The sequence below is a fragment of the Talpa occidentalis genome, unplaced genomic scaffold, assembly GCF_014898055.3.
Source record: "Talpa occidentalis isolate TD23 unplaced genomic scaffold, MPIMG_talOcc4v2.1 talOcc4.2, whole genome shotgun sequence".
Lineage (NCBI taxonomy): Eukaryota > Metazoa > Chordata > Mammalia > Eulipotyphla > Talpidae > Talpa > Talpa occidentalis.
Window position 1 is genome coordinate 14,689,246 of NW_023602073.1, and position 22,705 is coordinate 14,711,950.

A 22,705-nucleotide genomic window follows, 5' to 3' on the forward strand; every position below is an offset into this window, starting at 1 on the left:
AGCCAGGAAGACTGCAGAGATAACATGAGGGACTTGGCTGTATTTGGTTATAAACCCATTGTCTTACTTACCCTTCCTACTCCTTGTAATTATGTAAAGGGATCTAGAGACCAGTTTATCACTGGTTCAAAGGCAAGTTCATGCTGGTGTCACTGGTTTTTATTTATCGTACATCCCAATCCTGGCCTTCCATATGGACTAGCTATATGAGCCCCTCTCTCCTTAGGGATTAGCTTAGCTATGTGGTCACCAGGCCCTCACCCATCATGCAGGTTGCTGCCTAGTCCAGCAATCTGGTGAATAAAGAGTTAATCCACATTACTTCTCAAGGACTTTTCTTGACGTTTCCCTTGCTCTCCAGCCGAAGACAGAGTATGAGCCTTCTGTCAAAATTGAAGCAAATGCCAAAAACTACAGTGATTTCTTTGAAGGTTACTGTGTTTGTAGAGGCCATTAAGATTCAGAAGGGAAAGCAAGCAAAGTTGCGAGACTGGGATCCTCCAGACAAATAAAAACTTTTCAAGTGTCAGGTGAATTGACAAATCCTAAGATACCTCTGAAGTATTCACATTGTGAAGATAAAAAATACTTCCCTTCTAAAATAGATTTTGTGAATAAAAAGCAAACAACCTCCTATTTAGAATAACTGAGGTTTTGACAGTAGGAAGAGCAAAGTGCCTCGGATTGCTGGTTGCACCACGTCAGATTTTTGTGAAAACATAAAAACCCGTAACAGGACACCCTCTAGTCGCTGAGAATGAAAAAACTCTTAGTACCAGCAGTTCTTTCTGTTGGACACGGGGCTGCTAAGCATCTTTTGTAAACGTAAGCTTCAGACAGGAAGATTAGACCACAATTAGGAGAATATCACAGAAATCAGGTTTTAGAATTCCCTGACTAGGAAAACATTAGCTGACTTAATGGCAAGTTATTGGGTATGCCATTGCTTGTGTAGTACGAGAGAACAGTACTATTTGAGCAGTAGATGTGTTAAGAATATAATACTGGGGCCTCCCTGGTGGCGCATTGTGTTGAGCTCAGTGCTGTGAAGCTATCCTCAGCCTCTGCAGCACAGGTTTGATTTCTGGCCAGCCAGGGAGATACCCACATGGTGTGGCAGACCTCTCCTGTCTTGCCCACTGCTCCCCTCAGCAGTGTTTTCGGTCGTCTGCCTGTTCTGCTCCCTGCTCTGTCTCTGGTGAATTCTCTCACCCTCCCATGCCTCTGGCTTGTACCCCCACTCTTGTATAAATAAAGAAATCTTTTTGAAAAAAAAGAATATAATATTGGGGGAAATACTGATCCTTTCTTTGTTTGAAACAAAGATGAAAGTTATTTCTTGCTCACATCATGCCATTGTAGTAAAGATAGATGGGGCTGCTATTAGAGATGTGTCTTCAGTCATTCCCTATAATCCTAAGAGTCTGCTCACTGATGTGATCTGGTTTTCACACAGGACTGTTATATGGGACAAGAACAACATTACTGCACAAGGCTTCCAGGACATAGCTGTTGCTCTGGAAAAGTAAGTTTTAATTAGCAGTTCTTTCTGGAAAATTACAAAAGACCCTGAGCTACCTGCGGGGGAACAGAAATAGCAAGAGATTGGGAATCAGGAAATCTAGGGCCAAGCTTATCTGCTGCTCACCGGCCACAAGGCCTGGGAAGACTTTGACTTTCTTCTGGTGTGAATGTATTCTTTTGTAAAATATAGGCAGAGTAGCCTGTAATGCCAAAGATACAACACCTTCTTGAGGATTATAGGCTGACCTCATTTTATTGTGCTGCAATTTATTGTGCCTTTTTCAGATTGATGACGGTGGCCATCTTGTGTTGAAAAGTCCACAGGCAACATTTTTCCAGCAGCTCAGATGATAGTTATCCCATTTTAGCAATAAAATACTTTTTAATTAAGTCATGCACATTTTATTTTAGACCTGATGCTATTGTACACTTAATAATTAAGCACAGTATAATGTAAACAAAACTTTTATAGGCACTGGGGAACCAAAAAAATCTCTGTGACTTCCTTTATTGTGTTGCTGATTTTGTGGCAGTGGACTAGAACCGAACCTGCACTAGCTCCAAGGTGTACCTGAAAATGAGATCATGGGGTTGTGGGGACACTCCAGGGTTGCCAAGCTTTGCTGCCTATGGTTTCACAATATGTTTCCACTGGGTCATGACTCAGTGCATTTTTGGCCCACTATGACAACTTTGAAACCAAGGTTGAAGAAAGCTGAGGCCCAGAAAAGGAAAGTGAAGTTGATAATGGCAAACCAGGATTAACTTGCCTCATTGATGTAAAAGGCCTTCTTAATTATCTTAGTGACTGATATCTGCAGTTATTATTGAGTTTACTCTCCCAGTAAACTAAAGAAGAAAATAATACTACCATGTTGGCTGGAAAAAAATACAAGAGATCTGGTTCTTACTGACCTTTTTTTAAAATTTTATTTTTAAAACTTTTTTTTATGAAGACCATTGTTTTATATCCCTGTTCTTTTTTTTTTAAGACAAAGTGGGGAACAGAATAGGCAGACAGACTGAAGACACTCTTGAGGGTAGCTGTGGGTGAGGCAGGAGAGGTCTGCCTGGTCTGTGTGAGAAGCTGAAAACATGGGCCTCCCTGGGTGTAAGGGTTTTAGCAAAGCACTGTGAAGCTATCTGCAGCCTCTGTAGCATTTGTTCGATCCCTGGTTAGCCGGGGAGATACCCACATGGTGCAGCAGACCTCTCCTGTCTCGCCCACTACTCCCCTCAGCAGTGTATTTCAGTCAACCAGCCTGTTCTGCTCCCCGCTCTGATGCTGGTGAATTCTCTCACCATCCTGCACATATGGCCTGTTGCCCAGATCTTGTATGCATAAATAAATAATTTTTTTTTAAAAAAAAGAGCTGAGAACATGCACACCCCATCCTCCCCACGTCCAGGCTATAGTAGGGTGCCCCCGAAGGACAACCTGTTACATCCACTATGCTCCATCCAGATGCCGGTGGTTCAACACCACATTTGTTTTAAACAGATGTAGCTGGTCTGCAGCTTCATCAAAATTGGTTAAGGGCAGGGCCTCCCTGGTGGCGCAGAGGTTAAGACATAACCTATGAAGCAAACCGCAGCCACTGCGGCATGAGTTTGATCCCCAGCCAGGGAGCAACCCACATAGTGCAGCAGACCTCTCCTGTCTTGCCTGCTGCTCCCCTCAGCAGTGTGTTTCAGTTGATCTACCTATTCTGTTCTCCACTCTCTCTGGTAAATCCTCTCACCTCCTACTCCTCTGGCCTCTACCCCCGTTCTTGTATGATTAAATAAATAGACGTTTGAAAAAAATTGGTTGAGGGCAAAGAAGACTAAAGCAAACCTTCAAAATTGTCCCAAAAGACATGTTGTTTCTTTGTTTCTGTTGACTGACTCCTCTTAAACCAAACAAAACCCATCAAAGCTAAGGTAAGAATGGAAGCTATAGAAATACAGTCTTTCACTGCTATAGAAATATAGCTATAGAAATATAGTCTTTCACTGCTGGTTATTTTACATTAAGCCACCCTTATGTTAGGTTGGAGAAAGGAGATTTTCTCCATTAGGGAATACCCATCCAGGTTATTATTAAGATGACTTTTTAATTTTCCTTATCATTTCTTCATTATTTGTACTTTGTTTTATGACTTAGTATTAGGTTGCTCTTCCAGTAGATTCACTTAAGTATCCGTAAGCTTGACATTGCAAGTGCTGCATTTGTCGACATAAAGACTTCTGACTATGAGGTTCCAGTGGCTCAATTCCCAGCACATGACCCCAAAAGTCATTGTTCCTGAGGGTCGTCTTATAGAAATGGATAGATGCATTTGGGTGGGATAGAGAAAGGATGTTCATGCTAAAATTTGGGGTAGGGGAGCAGGTATTTGGAGTCAAGTGGGCACCTAGCAATTTTGTAGCAAGGTCAGGTTCAAAGGAGGGAGGAACATAGTTTCAGAGTTCTGTGTGCTTTGCCACAAAGGAACTACTGATCTGCATCTCATCAGCTGGTCAGCAATGGTGAGGTAATACACAGTTCTTCACAGTTGCTTCATCTGGGGTCTAGAGCCCCGGGGGCTGATTGTGAATAAAAGCTGCAAGGACCCACAAAGGTTAAGGTGGTTAGCCAGACAAGGAGCCCGTCCCAGCAGCTTTTCTGAAAATAATCCCTCATCTTGGACTTGTTTGTTTAAAGGAACCCAGATTACTTACCTGGCAGGATGGATGCCTTGAACTGGAAGGTGCTTTTCCCAGGGTGAGGCTTAAATGTTACACTCTGCTTGTGCTGACCCCTGCAGTTTCCTCAAATGTGGGAAACTTGACTGCTTAATTTGTGGTAGAGAATGCAGAGGGACTACATCCGGGCTCTAAGTCAGTAAATGAAAACTCAGAGCCTGAATAGGCTCTTTCTGTGGATGCCAGAGTCCTTGCTTTGAAAACAAATATGTGTTTTGAGTTTTGATTTTCGAGTTCAGAGCTGACTTTTACTCATCATGAACATGGTGACCTGGGTATATTCAGATCTACTGGTGATTAAAATCAGGTAGCATGATGATGCTGGAGTTTTTTACCAGCTTTCTCTTAGTCTACCTTTGCAGTCCCAATTCTATCCTTCATGAAATTGGAAGCTGAAAAGAAAACCACTTAGTCATATTCCTTAAAGCTATGTCGACTTTGTAGGACCAAATGGATGGATGAGGTCATGGGTGGAGCTACACACACAGACTCTAAAGAAAACAGGTTTGCAGTCTTGAAGCCTAAGGTGGTTTGATAGTCTGGAATTTTCTAAGATACTCTGGCAACTATCTTTTTGAATTTTAAAAAGATGCAAGCTGAATTAAGGCAGTAGGAAATTATTTTTAGGTAAATCTGTTATTGTCTCCTTTTCCTAGGAACTACACTTTGAGATTCATGCCAATTCCTATGTATGATGCTTCTCAAGCCCTGAAAACAAACCCTGAAAAGACAGAAGAGGCTCTGCAAAAGGTATTGAAACACCAATAGCCTGATTATAATAAATTCACATTTGAATTGTGTTAATAACAATTCTGACCATATGAATAGTACATTATATTGTACAAAGCTTTTTTCACTTTAGCTTGAATTTTTATGATCGTGACTAGCATGATGCATGGCTGAAGGAGGAATAAAATAAGGAAGACTAAAACTGGTCATGCAATTTGAGTGAAGAAAATAGCATTCTTACAACACCAACATATCCGAACTTAAGCACAGATAACTTCCGGTTCTTCCTTGGGATAATATGTGGAACTGGAGGTCAGTTTGTACAACCTGGATGCCCTTCAACCTGAACAGATGCAGGCTTCCCTCTTTTCCTCATCAAGAAATCGCCACCATCTTTGTCTATAAATGAATCTAAATTCACACCCATTCCCATGTCTCCTTCCTGGCAAACCCAAAAATCAATGACTACTTCCACCTTCAAAGTCCAGGCAACCATTGGTGACTTTGACCACATCACCTCTGATCTCTGTTGGAAACTTGCCCTGTGAGTGACTTCCTTGCTTTCCCATACCTGCCTATTTCTCTTTTAATGGTTATGCTTACCTTCCTCTCCATTGTCAGATATGCTCAAACTCAGCTGTTTCCCATTCAAAGGAGCCTGTTCCACCTTTACCCTGCTGTTATTTGAAGAATCTTTGAAATTTTTCCTCCCCCCTTGTTCTCTCTGCTGCTCCCCCTCTCCATCCCGTATCCCAGTATTCCTTTCTTACATCTTCTCTAGATAATCAGCTACTATGTTTATTTTTAACATAACATGTTTAGCATCAGTCTCTTCAGCTTTCTCCCCTTCTGTAGCCGTGATGCATCTTCATCCAAGCATCATCATTGCTTGCCATGATATGGCCTCGTTTGCTTCCTCTTGTCTCTTTTCCATGTTGCAGTCAAATACAGTCATCCTATTTCATAGTGAATTCGAACCAACCAAAACTTTTTATTTATCCCTTTCCAGTAACTTTTAGGATAAATCCTGGTCTCTTTTAGCAAGGAATTATGTCCTTAATCTGCCTTCTAACTCCTTCCAGTTTCATTTCTTATCAGCCATTATTCTTTGTTTTTCTCTACCACAGGGTACTTGTTAGATATGCAAATTCTTGGGTCTCAGAAGTTGGGATGGGACTCAGCAATCTGCTTTTTCTGTGAGCAATCCTGGTAGCTGTCAAATGTGAAAATCACTGCCCTAATCTAGATGATACTAATGCTTTCCCCAGGACAGTGTATGTCTGTCAAGATTGAAATCAAGTGCCAGCTCATCCAGGAAGACTTCACAGAGCCCTTTTTCTTCCCTAGTGTGTGGTCGTCTCAGAATTCCTTGTCATTAGCCTTGGGACATTGTTGTATGTTACCTGCCTTGTAACTTTTTCACCTAGTGGACTATGAGCTCCCTGAAAGTGGGGCCTGTGTATTTTTCATTTTTTTAAATTCTTAGCAGCTAGCGCAGTACCTGGCATGCATACTTGAATACTCCTTAGACATTTTTAAATAAAAGGGACAAAGGTTGGGGGTGCAGGGAGGGAAAGCTATGGTGTGGCAAAAGAAAACATCCAACATTTGGATTCCAAAGATCTCATAAATCAAACTGTTCTCAGCTTTGTACTTCAATAATTTGTGTAATTTTTCTAAACTTTGCTTTCTTCATCTATAAATAGGGAAAGTAAAACTAGACAGTATCTTACATTTAATATAGCATGTAGTTCTTGCCTGACACTATTTTAAGTGCTTTATATAGTCAAAGACATGTCATTTATATGGTGAATCCATGAGAAAGGTTTTATTATAGCTCCTCTTGCAGATAAGAAAACTTCCTGTAAGTAAGAAACCTTAACTGCAAGGAGACTTAGCAATTTTCCTGAAGGAATCCATGAGACCAGATGAGATAGTATATGTGAAAAATAATTGGTAGACTGTAAAGCAGCATATGTATATTTGACATCATTATACTTTCCTAAAGGCTGCTAGTTAGCTTATCAAAAGAGATACTCTAGAGTAACCAGGTTCCTGGTTTTGATTTTGATGTGTAAAGAACTTGAAAGTCTCACTTCCATCTTCACAGCCAGAAAAAAACTGAGGGGATCTCCCTGGTAGCATAGGGGTTAAGAGTCAGCTCTGTCACCGCCACAGCCACCTGGGTTCAATCCCCAGCCAGGAAACTAACCCACATGGCACAGTAGACCTCTCCTCTCTCCCCCACTGCTCCCTTTAGCAGTGTATTTCAGTAGATCCACCTGTTCTTCTCTCCACTTTGTCTCTGGTGAGTCCTCTCATTCCCCAGCATCTTTGGCCTATACCCCACTTCTCATACAAAAAAAAAAAACAAAATCCTTTAAAAAAGATAAAAACTGAACAAACGGAAAACCGGTAACTTAGATTTGTCAGAGAATTGAGATTGCAAGGCAAACTGTCACCCTGGAAATTGGACAGATGAGACTACAGAGAATCATAGTGAGCAAAAGCCATGATCAAAGTAGAGGCTAGTGGAGCCAGTAATTCATAGGAACATTTAAACAGTAATTGATAAATTGCTGGAGAATTGGTGTCGACATGTATAAGAGCTAAAACCTATCAGAGACGCAGTCTTAGGGAGGCCCCTACCCTTTGATGAGTTTTACACCAGACTATCACAGTAAAGATTAGAGAAAAATTTCCTCCTTTTTCATGCAGAGGAAAGAGAAAAAGTAACCATTTTGAAATAAACCATAGTATACTGTCCTCTATAACAAAGACCTAGTCTCAAGGAAACTACTCTATAAAAGTCTTAAGTGACCTAGGGGAAGACAATTAGGTCACTCTTTCTCCATGATTGAAATAAGGGAGGAGGGCCTCCCTCATGGCGCAGGTGGTTGAGCGCAGCACTGTGAAGCTGTTCTCAGCCTCTGCAGTGCCAGTTCGATCCCCGCTGGCCTCGGAGCAACCTTCATGGTGAGCAGACCTCTCCTGTGTCACCCGCTGCTCCCCTCGGCAGTGTATTTCGTCAGTCTGCCTGTTCTGTTCCCGCTCTGTCTCTGGTGAATCCTCTTACTCTCCCGCACATCTGGCCTGTACCCTGGTTCTTGTATAAATAAATAAAGAAATCTTTAAAAAAATAAAATAAAATAACTGATTAATATATTAATGGTGCCAATGGAAAGGGCAGATATTATGCAAGATAGCAGAGCGATATTATGCAGATATTATGCAGATAGCAGAGAGATGGAAACCCTAAGAAAAAATTAAGGTGAAATGCCAGAGATGAGAAAAAACACTGTAATAGAAATGGGGGGAAAAATGCTTTCAGTGAGCTCATCGTAGCTGATATAGCTGAAGAAAGAATCATTTTGCTTGAATATATATCAGTAGAAATTTCTCAAATTGAAATGCAAAGTCAAAAAAGAATGGAGGGGAGAAGGGAAAACAACAGAGTATTTCAGAATTTGGGACAATTACAAAAAACTGAACATTCATGTAATGAGAATGCTAGAAGGAGATGAAAGAAAAAGAAGACTCCTCTGAAATGATAATGGTTGAGAATTTCTCCATATTAATAACAGACACCAAGTAATAGATTCAAGAATGTCAGAGAAAACCAAGAAGAATAAATATTTGTAAATTGGCATGTTATATTCAGACTGCAGAATTCCTAAAATGAAGAGAAAAATGTGAAAGAAGTCAGAAGAAAAAAACCTTACATATTGAGAAATAAGGCTAAGAATTACATCAGGCTTTGGGTCAGAAATCATGCAAAGAAGACCGTGAAGTGAAGTATTCAAATTATTGAAAGATGAGCACCAGCAACCTAGAATTCTCCATTTAGTTGAGTTTTCCTTCAAAAGCAAAGGAGAAATAAAGACTAAGACAGCAGTGTTACAAGGGATGAAATTGGCAATATTCTGTGCTACTAGTGATATAATAAAGTATTATTTGAAGGTGGACTTGGATTTGTTATAAATGTAGGTTGCAAACATTAGGGCAACTTCCAAAAATTTTTAAGAAGTATAAGTTGGTATGCTAAGAAAGGAGTGAAAATGCAGTTGTTTATATACATATACATATGTATATATGTACATATACATATACATATGCATATAGAATTAAAACTGGAGAAAGAAGAAAAAGAAGGGAAGAAAAAAGAAAACAGTTGCAGACATTATAGCTATTTGTCCAACTATATCACTTGTTTAGTAAGTCAGAAAACTAAAGAGATCGAACGTATGGAGACTAATAGAAAATGCAAGTATATTATTTATAGAATTTGTGGGTTTTTTTTTTTTGTTTGTTTGTTTGTTTTTTGTGGTACCCTCGCCAGTGGCCGGGGATCGAACCAGCACTGCAGAGGCTGCGGACAGCCTCACAACCCAGCGCTCAACCGCTGCGCCGCCAGGGGAGGCCCTAGAATTTGTGTATTTTTAATGAAAAAATGTGACTTTAAAGCTAACGTTCATTTTTTCCCCCATAACACTCATTCTCTTATTGAGTGATTTTAATAGAATCTATCACTTTAGTAGAGCTCTATCCTCTGGCAGAAATATGACTCTTTAATTTTACCCTACTAAACAATATTGTGATTCTCTGCTCAGTCTTCATAAATTGTTGTTTTTTTAAAATAAGATTCCTTTGGGCCTCCCTGGTGGTTCAACAGGTAGAACACTGCGCTGTGAAGCTGTCTGCAGCCTCTGCAGCATGAGTTTGATCCCCGGCCCACCAGGGAGATACCCAAATGGCCAGACAGACCTCTTCTGCCTCGCCCGCTGCTCCCCTCAGCAGTATCTTCAGTCTGTCTGCCTGTTCTGCTCCCCACTCTCTCTGATGAATTCTCTCACCCTCGCGTGTCTCTGACTTGTACCCCAGTTCTTGTATAAATAAATAAATAAATCTTTAAAATAAATAAATAAATAAATAAGATTCCCTTATTAAATTCACAGTGTTCTGCCTCTTGGGCAAACGCCGTTTCCATCAGTGAGACTGGAGATGGCTGGCTGGCTCTGGACTGTACCCCAGATTGATTACCCTCTGCTGCCCTTTGGTGCTGGCAAGCAGGATAGTGACACTTTGGCTCTCCCTTTGCCCTTTGACTTGAGTCAGGCTGTTTGTCTTTAGCCCCTGAAAACTGGGGTCCCTGTCCTTGGTGTGGAATGTTGTGTGGAAGGCAGGCTTATCCTGTTCATCCAAGACTTTGAGTGGTGCTGTCTATTTGATTGACATTAAAGACACTTAAACATTACTATTCTCTCTAACCATTGCGCTGGCTTTTGGAAATAATTATTTATTTTCTAAAAATTCCCTGCTGGCTCTGTGGTATTTGGGGAAAGCGTGAAAGAGTGGGCCAGCCTTGGAGGAACCACGTGGGTGTGAGCTGATCCTGAACCAACAGATTGCTGTAAGAACTGGCCCTTTTTATGAGGAGGTCCCCTATAGTAGAACAAAAACTAAAGCACTCAAATCTGGGTGGTGGTATGTGCATGCCATATTTCAGGCAAGTATCTTATTAGCAGGCGCCTTTTACATTGATGGTAATGTCACCTTGGAAAGAGATGACTTCTTCAGAAGCAGCTAAAGAAAATTAATGTAATATAATGTCTTGGTATTAATGTGTCACTTTAATGATGTTCCATTTCAAGGATCTTTGCATTTTTATAATTTCTTCATTTGTGTGTAGTCGAAAGGTACATTTTGCTCTGCTCTACAATTTTCGGGGATGATAGTAATTATAGTCTGTATTTTAATTGTTCCTAATTGGTATTAAGTAGTAGTCATTTCAGCATATGAAAAATTAAAATGAAGATGTAATAATACCGAGAGCTTCACAGTTATTATAAGTTCTTAACCAGGGAACTATAGTGGCAAATTAAAAGCTAGTGGTTAAGTAGTGTTATTAAAAACAAAGAAAAACAGCTGGGAAAATAAAAACCCCAACCAGCTGGTATAATTGTCCATCTGAAATTATTCTTTAAATCTATATAGGTGTCCATCATTCCCAGTTGTTAACCCTGCGTTTTTTTCAATGTGTATCCACTGTATATTATTCTTCAATGCTTTATTTCAGTCTAGTTATCTTTTGTAAACTTGACTATTTCATAGGAGATTGTCTATGTATGAAATACAGATAGTCGAGCAATTTCCTTTCTGTAGAAATCCATTTTCTTCTTTCTGTAATTTTGCTAAGATTTTTCCTGTTTTTGAGAAAATTTAATAACTTGGTGAATGAATGAAACTAGAATATATCTTTGAGTAGTACCAGCCTACGTACTTAAAATTTTCACCTTCCCCCCTCCCCAAAATAATTTTCTAAGTGTTAGTGGATCTTACCACTGGGTTAAGGCTAAAAGGTTTAGAGAGTATTATCCATACACCTGGAAGGTGTTTATTCAACTTTTGAACTGTTGGGTCGTTAAAAATTCATGAGAGAATGATGGAGCTTGTGTGCAGAAAAGTGTTGTAAAGTCCCTGAATAGGGTGTCTAACCCTGCAGGCAATTAAACACTTGCTGTCTGTGCCAACTACAGGTACAGAAAAATTTCTCCAGTTACCCTCCAGTTAAATTGTAACTGCAGACACCAATAATGCATGACAGCGACAGCTCCTCTGTCTTGTAGGGGAGCCTCGGCAGGATGTGTGAATTAGTGCTCGGGTTTTAACTTCAACAGCTGGCTGTTCCTCTTATGCTGTTACTCTCTGCTCAGTCAAAATGTGTGCTTGAGAAATCCATGTGCTTAATTTCCAGATAGAAAATTACCTGCTCCGGAATCACGAGACTAGAAAATACCTTCAAGAGCAGGCCTACCGTTTACAGCAGGGCATTGTCACCAGCACAACGCAGCAGGTAAGGGTGCTCATCTGCCCCAGGCACTTCCTCTTTCTGGGCCTTCTGAAATGATGCTCTAAGAACAAAGGACAAGGACTTCTCTAGTAATTTAAACATATATATATTTATTTTCTTACATTGTTGTTCATTTTTGGACAGTAATTGATTTCTCCCCTCAGGTATAGTTGCCGTAATTCTTCCACCACCATAGTCGTGATCCATCACCACAGTCCTTTGTGTTCTTTCCTCCCCTGTTGTGACCCCTCTACACTTCATCCCCTCCTGTGTACCTCATATCTGTGGTCACCTTGCAAGTTGTCTTTTTCCTGATCCTTTGTTCTGTTTCTTCTATATTTCATATATAAGTGAAACCATCCAATGTTTGTTTTTCTGCTACTGACTTATTTCTCTTAGCATAATTTCTCTCATCTCCGTCCATGTTGCTGCAAATGGCATGAGTTTATCTTTTTTGATTGCTGAGTAGTATTCCATTGGGTAGTATGTATTCCACATCTTCTTGATCCAATCATCTGTTTTGAGGCTTTTATTTGGATTGTTTGAATTCCTCTCCTAGGAATCTACCCAAAGAACACAAAAATACTAATTTGAAAGGAAACTTGCACTCCTTTGTTTATTGCAGCACTATTTACAATAGCTAAGATAAGGACTTCTCTAGTTTGCGTCATTCTCAATGTGACAGTAAGAACTGATTTCCAAAAATGGCAGCAAATATAAGTTGAATTTGGGAGAAGATTTGAAGGGAGGGAAAATGTAGGTTAATGCTAATGCTAACTATGCATTTTAATTCTTTCATTTTTTTTTTTATGTTGAAACCTGCAATGGATTTGTAATTATTGATGATTTTGTGCCTCTTAGGATTATCAGTAAGGAGTATTTTAGATTTATACACAAATTACATCCACAATTACAGATGATAAAATTGGAGGGTAACCAAATTTGCTGCATTGGAGGTATTTGTTCCTTTCTCTTCAATACTTTTAACGTCTATGAGTAGGAAACAAATTCCCAGATGCTGAATAATTGAGAATAATGAATACTTAAAATGCTAAAGAGAAACTAAAATTCTTTTCTCTTTTACTTCATTTCTTTTCTTTCTATCAACATTAGAAAGAAACAAAAATTTAATAATTAAGGAATTGTGTAATATTTCCCTCCAAATACAACCATCGAAATCAAGGATCAATAGAGTAAAGAAAGAACAGAGTAAAGAAAGAGCAGAGTAAAGAAAGCAGAGTGAAGAAAAAACAAGTATGTTGAGAGGGACTGACTCACTTGATGCTAAATGAAATAAGTCAGAAGGAGAAAGACAAACATTGCATGGTTTCACTGAGTTGTGGAATATAAAGAAACAAACGAAAGGGTGCATCAAAACTATTCCCATAAATAACACTAGAAATCTGATTGTGGAATTAAGGTTACCGGTGAGGGAGGGGGAAGGTGGAGAGCAAGGTGGAGGGGGTGCCTAAAGTACCATGCTGGAGTACTCTAGAGGTCTAGGTAGTGGATGTGGTATAGAGGTTAGGGGGCAGGGTCTGTGCCTCTGGATCACCTACAATGAACCAGTGTTATCTCAATTAAAAAAAAAAAGTTTTCTCATTTCAAATCATCTTGAATGGTTGGCATCATTTTTTTTTAACCTGGTGCAGATATCATTTTAATTTTGAATTTTTGCTTTTTTCTCAAGAGAGAATAAAAGTGCCCATAGTAAAAACATTGTGTATAATATTCCAAGTAGATAGAATTATGTGGATGACCATAAAGAGATTTGTTAAAGGGTAGTCACCAAAATGTTAATGATGGTTGTTTTCGGTGATACAATTAGGTATTTTATTTTCTTATAATTTCATGATACTGTTTGAATGCTTTGCAGTAAACGCATATTCTTTTTATAAAATAGAGTGATGTGTGTTGAATAAAAAAAAATAGTAAGACTCTTTGTGAAGTTATAGGGAGTTTTGAGAAAGAAATCATTGTTTTGACCATGCAAATCTATTTTTTTTCCCTTACAAAGGATTCATGTTTGCTTAGTACTTCATGGTCTACTGTTGTTTCCTGGTTTTAGTTTTTAACATTAAAAGCAATGAGACTTCTAAAATATTAGATTGAACCTTTGCCTTGTGTTCTTTATGAGGGCCCATAATGCAGGCTTTTCTTACTATATTATCTTTCCAACTTTTCCCCGCATTCACAGGGGATATTGCCTATCCAAAAAAAATTACTGCAGCAACCTTTACTGCTAATTCTTAAAAGTAAGTTTCGTCTTCTCAAGTGAGAGGAAATTGTACACAGGGGGCGAGTGGGGATGTTTAATTCTGCATAGGTGGCATCATTTTGAATTATTTGAGTCATTATGCAGTAGGTATATTGCCACCTTTTCACTCTAGGGGTTTCTTAGGACATTATGATTAGCAGTTTTCAGACTTTAATTGTTTCAGTCACTTTGGAGATCCATCTCCTTCTTATTGAAACTTCTTATTGAAGTTTCTAGAAATCCAAATACCAGAAGAATGGGCCATCTGAGATTAATGTCCCTGCCTCTTGCACCATCACTATTTCCCGGTGACACTGAAGGAATTAAAATATGTTTTAATAGAACATCGAAGTCTCCTAGCTATTCATGTATGTGTTTTTGTCTGTTCTCTTGCTTTGGTTAGAAAAGACCATGATAATACTTGCGATTCCATCTCTGCTTTTCAGTTCTTCTGTCCCATAAGCCCTCTTGATTAGGCATCAGCAAACTTTTTCTGTAAAAATCCAAATAGTAAATGTTTAGGCTTTGCAGCCCACGTTGTGGTTTCTGTGGCCACCACTCAACTGTTGGGAAGCGCAAATCACTTAGGTGATCTCTACATGAATGAGGTGCCTGCTTCAATAAAAGGTTTAAACAGGCCCAGAACTGCATGCAGTTTGCCAATCTCTGTTTTGGTCTTTGAATCCTTTTGAAAAAGAAAAAAGAAAGGACAGTGTTACTGCCAGGAGATATTTACTCAGCACATTCCTCTCTTTCTCACACATTTAATTTTTTTTTTAAATTTTTATATTTATTTTCTTACATCATTGTTAGCTTTTGGACAAAATTTGATTTCTTCCCTAAGGTCTGGTCTCCAAAATCCTCCCACCACCACAGCACCCCTGATCCATCATCACAGTCCCTTGTGCTCTTACCTCCCCTGTTCTGCCCCCTATTCCTCCCCTTCCCTGCTGTATGCGCAGATCTTTATGTCACCCTCAGGACTTCTTGCTACCCACCGACTTTGTAACCTTTCAAAACATGTCCTCTGTCCCTCTTCCGTCAATGGCTCTTCTGACCCCCAACTCCAGGGACCTTTCCTTCTTCATCTTTTTATATATATATATATATATATATATATATTATTTTATTTTATATATTTTTTACATAATTTTTCATTTTTGCACAATGTATACATTTTCATCTTGGTTATATTCCCCATACAATTCCCACCCCCCTTATCCTGACCCCAATCCCTCCTCTCCTCCCCTTGCCACCCCCCACAGTGTGCCTCTGGTTTAGAGTTGCTTATTAATTTTGATTTTTACTTTATTATAGTTAGTCTTTTTCTTGGTCCCTTATTTAGTTTTTCTAAATTCCTGCTGTAAGTGAGACCATCCGGTATATTTCTTTTTGGCTTATTTTGCTGAGCATGATCCCTTCTAGCTTTTGATGAAAAGAGGCAATAGCTTGTTAGGAACTTGGACCCTCAAGTCAGATGACCCAGATTTAATTCTGGCCCTGCTCTTCCCTTTCTATGTGACCATAGTCAGTTATAACCTCTGTAAGCCTTGATTTCTTTATCTGTAAAATGAGGAAGCTGATGCTTCTGAAAATTAGATAATATATGCAATGTACTTGCTTACTCACCTGTGAACTTTAATGTTTATTGCTGCTATTACTTTTATCATCACAGCTATTATCATTATCCACCAGCTCATTTTCTGAAGACCCACTTCTCTGTTTGACAGTCTGCCGTTCTGATTATTTACAGTCCCTCTTGTGTCTTTTCTGTCTCCTTTCTATGTAACTGTCTCTGCTTTCAAGTTCCAAAGTTGTGTACTTAGTGCTGTTTTCCTTTGTCTAACTTCTACCGTTTAACTTTCTCATCTCCCTTTGTTCCTGTTTCTTTCTAGAAAGTCCTGTCTTTTTAGCCACGGACTCAACACCTCCTCCCAGATGATCCTCTGAGGTGTCAGGGACACTTAAGACCAAACTCATCACCAGAACTCATGATTTTGCCATTTCTCTGAGAGACAGCGCCTTCTACTGAGTATAGAACCTTCGGCGCCATGTTGGATGCCTCACTTGCTTTCCACATGGTCACTGTGCCCTGCCCTTTTACCCTTGAAATGTCATTTGCAGCCATTTCTTTCTTGCCTTTTCTAACGCTAGCCACTTTACTAAAGTTTTCATTAGCTCCCTTGTACATCCTCCTTTAGTAGTACTATGAGAGTGAGCTTTCCATATTTTTCCACCTCTGCTTTCTATAGCCTGTATTGCTTTTGTCTGTCTGGGAAGTCTAGTATCTATGAGTACTGTGTGTGAGGGATTTTTAGCCCCTTGGGATTGTGGAACTTTCTGGAAACAGATACTCTCTGCTGTGGACACTGTTAAAACTCCTTGGCCTCTGCCTGAGTCCTCCCTTAACCTGACACTCCAGACTACTCTCCTACAATAAATGATCTCTGTTCCTAATCAGGAACTAGTAGGAAACACAAGTGTCTGGATGAGCCTCTGATCATATTCATTCTCCTGCTTAAAATTCCCGTCTCTTTTCTCAATCTGTAGCGTTCTCTCAGGACCAGGCTAAAACGCTACCTTCAACCTCAGCTAGCTGTGATCCTTCCTTTAGCTAAAACCTTTTAGGATTTTCTATCATTTATTTTGTCATTGAATAAACACTTAAAAGAGTTCGTCCTGTAGCATACATTGCTGTAGGAAATGGAGCTTTGGCATTAACAAAATAAAAAGTGTGTTTCCTTGTGGGTATTACATTATGGAGCACTTTATGTCTTGTGTTATATATTAAGTATTTCTTTCCACTTCTAGGTTTTTAAGTTGTTTGGGTGACAAGGGTTATTTCTTATTCAGGGCTGTATCTCATTCAATGCTAGGTATTGAGTATATTTTTCTTGAATTGAATAAAGAAATATACCTGGAGGAAGATAAAATTTTCCATGAATAGGCTATTTGCTAGAACTGTAAGCCTTTGTAGCGAGTTGAAAGTTTGTGATTGTTCCAGGTATTCTCAAAGGGAAGACATGACTTATAGGAAGCACATGGGGAGGCAGATTTGGACTCAAATGAAGAAGATTGTGTCCAGCAGTGACATTACCTTAGAAGAAAGGAAGTTTCTCAAACTATAGCAGTCATCTTTTCTGGCTTGCTTCAGAAAATGACACACTAAGGGCTATGATAAAATGCCTACGTGTAGTCATCTACCATGAAGTCTTTGTTGGGATAACCAACCAATAAAGGAAAAATGGCAGTCTCTTAGACAGCAATTTCCTTTATTTTTCACATTTGTGTACCTGAGGGACTTGAATTAATAATTGATAGTCAAAATCTTTGATTTCTTTTTAAAAAATTTTTTCAATTTGCACTCCATGTGATCATTCCTTGTCTTCTTAAATATCTTCATTTTTCTGGATCTTGAACTCCTTAGTCATAAAAGTGCCTGAATGTGTCCCATTGGGCTATACAAATCTCAGCAAGGACATTGGGAAGACTCTTTGAGACTTGTGAGATCTTTGAATTGGAAAACTAAAGGTGTCTGTTTCTTTTGGATGAGGTTAAAAAACATTCCACTTAGAGCACATTTTGTTGAGTTCATTTCAACTCTCCTTCCTTGGCGAATGTTTAGGTGCTCATCTTGGGAGTCTCTTTGGTCCCTCATGATTATTAAAGGTGATCAACTTTATAGTGCCACATCCTCCTGCTTCTCAGATTAGTCTTTCATGGCCTCACATGTATATGAGTTCCTTTCTAGCGTGTGGTGTATTGTGTCTCTTGAAATTTAGGTATTCATTCTCAGTAGGAGATGAATTATTGATAACCATTTGTACTTCAGGAAGTACAGATCAATATAATGGTTAAAAGAGTTAGCATTTATATCAGTTAGGAGGCTATTTCCAAACATACATTTAGTTCTCTACGGGGCATTGTGTAAATGCAGAAAGAAAGGATCCCTGCCTACAAGCTTAGCTTTTAGTTAGGGAAGGAATATGATAGAAGTATTACTCATACAACATCTTTTTCCTACAGGGGCTCCAGATAGTTCATTGACGTGGCCTCATTGTGTTTAACAATAAGAGGCTCTGCTGTTAAGATACATCAATGTTAGCATTACTGACCCTTTGTCAAAAGAATGAGTGCTCAAAGGACACCGAAATACTAATTCAAAAGGAAACCTGCACTCCTGTGTTTATTGCAGCACTATTTACGATAGCCAAGCTATGGGAACAACCTAAATGACCCAAGATGTGGCCTATATACAGAATGGAATACTACTCAGAGATCAAAAAAGATAAACTCATGCCATTTGCAGCAACATGGATGGATCTGGAAGGGATTATGCTCAGTGAAATAAGTCAGAGGGAAAAAGAAAAATATTGGATGGTTTCGCTTATAGGTGGGATATAGGGAAATCGAACAAAGGATTAGGAAAAAGACAGAACTTGCAGGCAAACCATAGATCTGGGGCACAAAGCAGGTGAAGGAAAGTAGAGGACTCACAACAAGGAAAGGCAGAGCCCAAGGTACTGTGGTGATGGTTCCATGGGGTGCTATGGTGGTGGGAGATTTATGAGGACTACACCTGAGGGGAGCAATCAAATATTGTACAAAAACAAACAGTGATGTAAGAAAATTAATAATAATAATAATAATAAAGAATTGGTGCTTTGGATAGTGTTATTTTACTGGTTTGTCTTCATAAGACACTAAAAGTGATGATGGGGTAGGTAATATAAGCCTGATCTTATAGAAAGAGAAAGTTGAGAGAGGTGGGATGCTGAGCAGGTGGATGCAGGCTTCGTAACCAGACTTTAAGTCTTCTGGACCATGTGGCAGACTTTCTATCATTGTGGAATTTGTGGGAGAAGGAAGACAGATTATGGCATCTTGAGATTGCCGTATGAAATAATTCAAAATGAAGTGTGTGAATTTATATTTTTTAAGATTTTTATTTATTTATACAAGAACCAGGATACAGGCCAGATGTGTGGGAGGGTGAGAGGATTCATCAGAGACAGAGCAAGGAACAGAACAGACAGACTGAGGAAATACACTGCTGAGGGAAGCAGCGGGTGAGACAGGAGAGGTCTGCTGCACCATGTGGGACCTTCGCCTACCGGCTGGGATTGAACCAGCACTGTAGAGGCTGCGGACAGCTTCACAGCTTGGCGCTTAACCGCCTGCGCCACCAGGGGAGGCCTGAAGTGTGAATTTAAATTAAAAAAAGAAAGTTGCTATATTGTCACCATTGCCAAATTAATTATCTAATGGGATAGGACTCTTGAAAGTAAAGTACTTGGAGAATTAATGATTTCCTAAGAACATGAGATATACAATCTGCAGCTGTGATGAAAATATTGGAGTCATATTGTAAACCACACAATGGTTTTCTTTTTCTTCAGGTTTCATAGCTTTCTTCATGTTTCTCTCTATAAATATAAGTGAGCACCATCTCACCCTTCTATAATATTTTTTTGTTTCACATTAGTCATCTACTTCTTCCATTTTGGGTTTTCTGTTTAAATCCATGGAACTGAAGATGATTCAGAGGCAATTAATCTGGGAGAGGAAACTTAATGGAATAGAAACTAGACATTATAAATTTTATTATTACCTATGTTCACACAATAAAATTTAACTTTTTTGGTGACTTTTAACTTACACACACAAAAAAACCTTGATATAATTGGATTAATTTAAAAATATTAACTTCTGGGATTTTTGATTTCCATTATATGAGACCTGGCTATGAACATCATTTTGTGGTCATCTCAGCAGTCTTACAGTTCACCTCATTTCTCGGTTTCTTTAGTATCTGATACTAGGGCTGACCCACAGAGGAGACTCAATAAAATTTAATGAAGGGTTGTTACTATCTAGCAAAATGTCACTGAATAGCTCTGAGGTTCTGAATCATCAAGAACTGTTCACTCTTGGGCCTCCCAGTGGCACAGCAGGTTGAGCGCAGCCCTATGAAGCTGTCCGCAGCCTCTGCAGCATGGGTTCGATTCCCAGGTGGCCAGGGAGATTCCCACATGGCACAGCAGACCTCTCCTGTCTCACCTGCTGCACCCCTTAGCAGTGCTTTTGGTGTGTTTGCCTGTTCTGCTCCCCACTCTGTCTTTGGTGAATCCTCTCACCCTCCCGTGCCTCTGGCCTGTACCCCAGCTATTGTATAAATAAAAAAATAAATCTTAAAAAAAAAAAAAGAAGTGTTTTCTATGACAGAAAAGAGAACCAATTGCTTTAATGTTTTCCTGGAGTTAATGTAGCCAAAGATTTTGCCCATGAACAGATACATACATTAATACTTGGCTATTAGCTGCATTTTCAGAGATTTCTGTCTAGTTCTTATCCTCATTCCTTGTATGTTTCCTTCTTTCTCATTACCCACTGTACTGACTTGGTGCGGACTAGATGATTGACAGAATATGTGTGAAAGTACAAGATCATCTCAACTCTTTACGGAATTGTGCGGGTGAAGCTGTTCAGGAAGATTTAAAATCAGCAGAAAGGCTCATGCGTGATGCGAAGAACTCAAAAACGGTGAGTTCCACTTCTGGTTACATGAGCCTTAGGCAATTAAAACATTGTTTTTAAATTCAGTGTTAGAACTAGTTCTGATTTCCTTTACCTTTTTACCCAGCTCTGTAGCAAGTAGCAAAGTGAACTGAGTAAATTTTTGCCTCCTTTCTGTACTCAGGCGAATGACCATAAATCAAAATGTAGAAATTAAAAGTAGAGGGTTAGTGTGTACACTAACAGTACATCCAGAAGATGTAACTGGATCCCGAATAACTGGAAGGTATTGCAGGTATTGTAGTTCAAATGAGTGAGGACACATTTAGAATTATTCTAATTTCAAGCTGAAGGTGTATAACTGTATTCTGTCACTTCTGACTGGAACCTTTTTGCAAATGAGAATTTGTTCTCCAAAGTGTAAGGTGAGTTGGTAGAGAAAGGACTGACTGAGATTCAGAAAACCTGGTCCCAGCTTTGCTATGGTCATCGTCATCAAAGTCGTGTGTAGGAGGAACCTTGTGAATTTGCCAAATACTCTCATAGCCCAGATGAGGATGTCAAGGCGTGAAGGCTGATATATTGTTTCTCTGGTTTCAACAGTGGACCTCCACTTATTAATCTGTACAAAGGACTTTGATTGAGAGTAGATTATCCCTAATAATGTTTCTCTAACTTTTTACTAACTTCACAATGATTATGGTGCTTATGTAAATATTTGTTTAACTATGGAGAGGGTACTTTCATTTTTCTTACAGTTATTACCCAATTTATACCATGTTGGTGGTGCATCCTGGGCGGGAGCCAGTGGCTTACTCTCCAGTCCAATTCAAGAGACCCTCGAATCAATGGCTGGAGAAGTTACAAGAGTTGTAGATGAACAGCTCAAGGTTTGTGATTCTTTTTTTTTTTTTTTTGCAAAATAAAATTGTTATGATTTAATGGTAGATTACAGCATTTCTTTTAACACCTACATTTTATAGATTCTTACACATTTGTGTGTGTGTGCTGTGTGTGCCCATGTGTACATACACATATGTAGTAAAAAGTGAATACCTTGTCTTTTCCATCTTCATGGAAAGTTTTGGAAAACCTCTTAGGCAATGAGATCAAGTAAAACCTGTCAGATTCTATATCACTTTTGACAGTAAATCTCTAAATGCGCTTAATGTATGCTAGGTTGCCTCTGATAAGGGAATGATTGATTTCTACTTATAAGGCTGAAAGAGAATTCCACTTTTGGAGAGAATATCTTCTGATTACCATTGATTTAGAGAATGGGAAAGATGGCAGGGACTCTGCTTACAGGGCCCAGATGCTACCTTTCTGGAGAGTTTGCGTCTTGGTAAATAGATAACAGTCCTCCTACAGAGCTGGTTTAAAGACAAGGGAAGAGATTTATTATGAAGTTACAATGCGCCCAGCATTGCAGAGACCTGTTTTAAATAAAGTCTCTGAACATTAAGGAAATAGTGTAAACTTAGGCCAACATTTCCTTAAGGTAGCTTAAAAAAAGAAAAAAAGCAAAGAAAGAAAAAAATCAAAATCAACCAACAACTATGAACCAGACACACACTATGGAGGGTGGGTCAAAATAACGGGGTTGCAATTGTATGGGGAATATAAAAATAAAATTTAAAAAAAAAGCAGCTATAGTAGGAAATTTAAATTTAACACATTCACAAAAATTCCATCATTTCCAATCTGCCGGTTCAAGGATACTTTAAAAAATTCCCTGTACAAATATTTATTATTATTAGGTCTGTTTTCTTCTGAGAACACAATTGCTGCAACTCAGAGGGATTTGATGTGCAACTCAGTAATAACTTGGCAACATGCTAATTACTCAGTTTGTAAATTAAGTTAATGATGAGAAAATGTTGTACATTATTTAGGAGTTTAAGTTCCTGTCTTACTGTGCATATGCTATAGAGAATGTGTGTCATTTTAATTTTATTTAACTTAGGTTATGTTGAATTTATTCTGAGCAGAGACAAATGGGTAGAAAGAGGACTGGTTGGTTGATGCAGATTCCTGGCAGGTCATTTTTTACCTAATAGCACCAGCTTTATCCTCCATAAAGGAAAATATATGAAGAAGGA

At 39.0% G+C, this 22,705-nt stretch overlaps 1 protein-coding gene and 1 non-coding gene across 9 annotated transcripts in view; both read left to right on the forward strand.

Annotated features, from left to right (window-relative positions):
• Window positions 1-22,705, forward strand: part of CARMIL1 (capping protein regulator and myosin 1 linker 1) — a 327,354-nt gene that overhangs the window by 228,023 nt on the left and 76,626 nt on the right. For all 8 annotated transcript variants that reach the window (XM_037521032.2, XM_054698351.1, XM_054698353.1 and 5 more), the window contains exons 22-26: window positions 1,457-1,525; window positions 4,908-5,001; window positions 11,735-11,833; window positions 20,502-20,630; window positions 21,362-21,493. In XM_037521032.2, coding sequence (XP_037376929.2) covers window positions 1,457-1,525; window positions 4,908-5,001; window positions 11,735-11,833; window positions 20,502-20,630; window positions 21,362-21,493 — 523 coding nt within the window. The remainder of the gene's footprint in view (window positions 1-1,456; window positions 1,526-4,907; window positions 5,002-11,734; window positions 11,834-20,501; window positions 20,631-21,361; window positions 21,494-22,705) is intronic.
• Window positions 4,220-4,378, forward strand: LOC119253652 (U1 spliceosomal RNA). Its single transcript, XR_005127181.1, has one exon. It is a non-coding gene; the product is annotated as a U1 spliceosomal RNA (small nuclear RNA).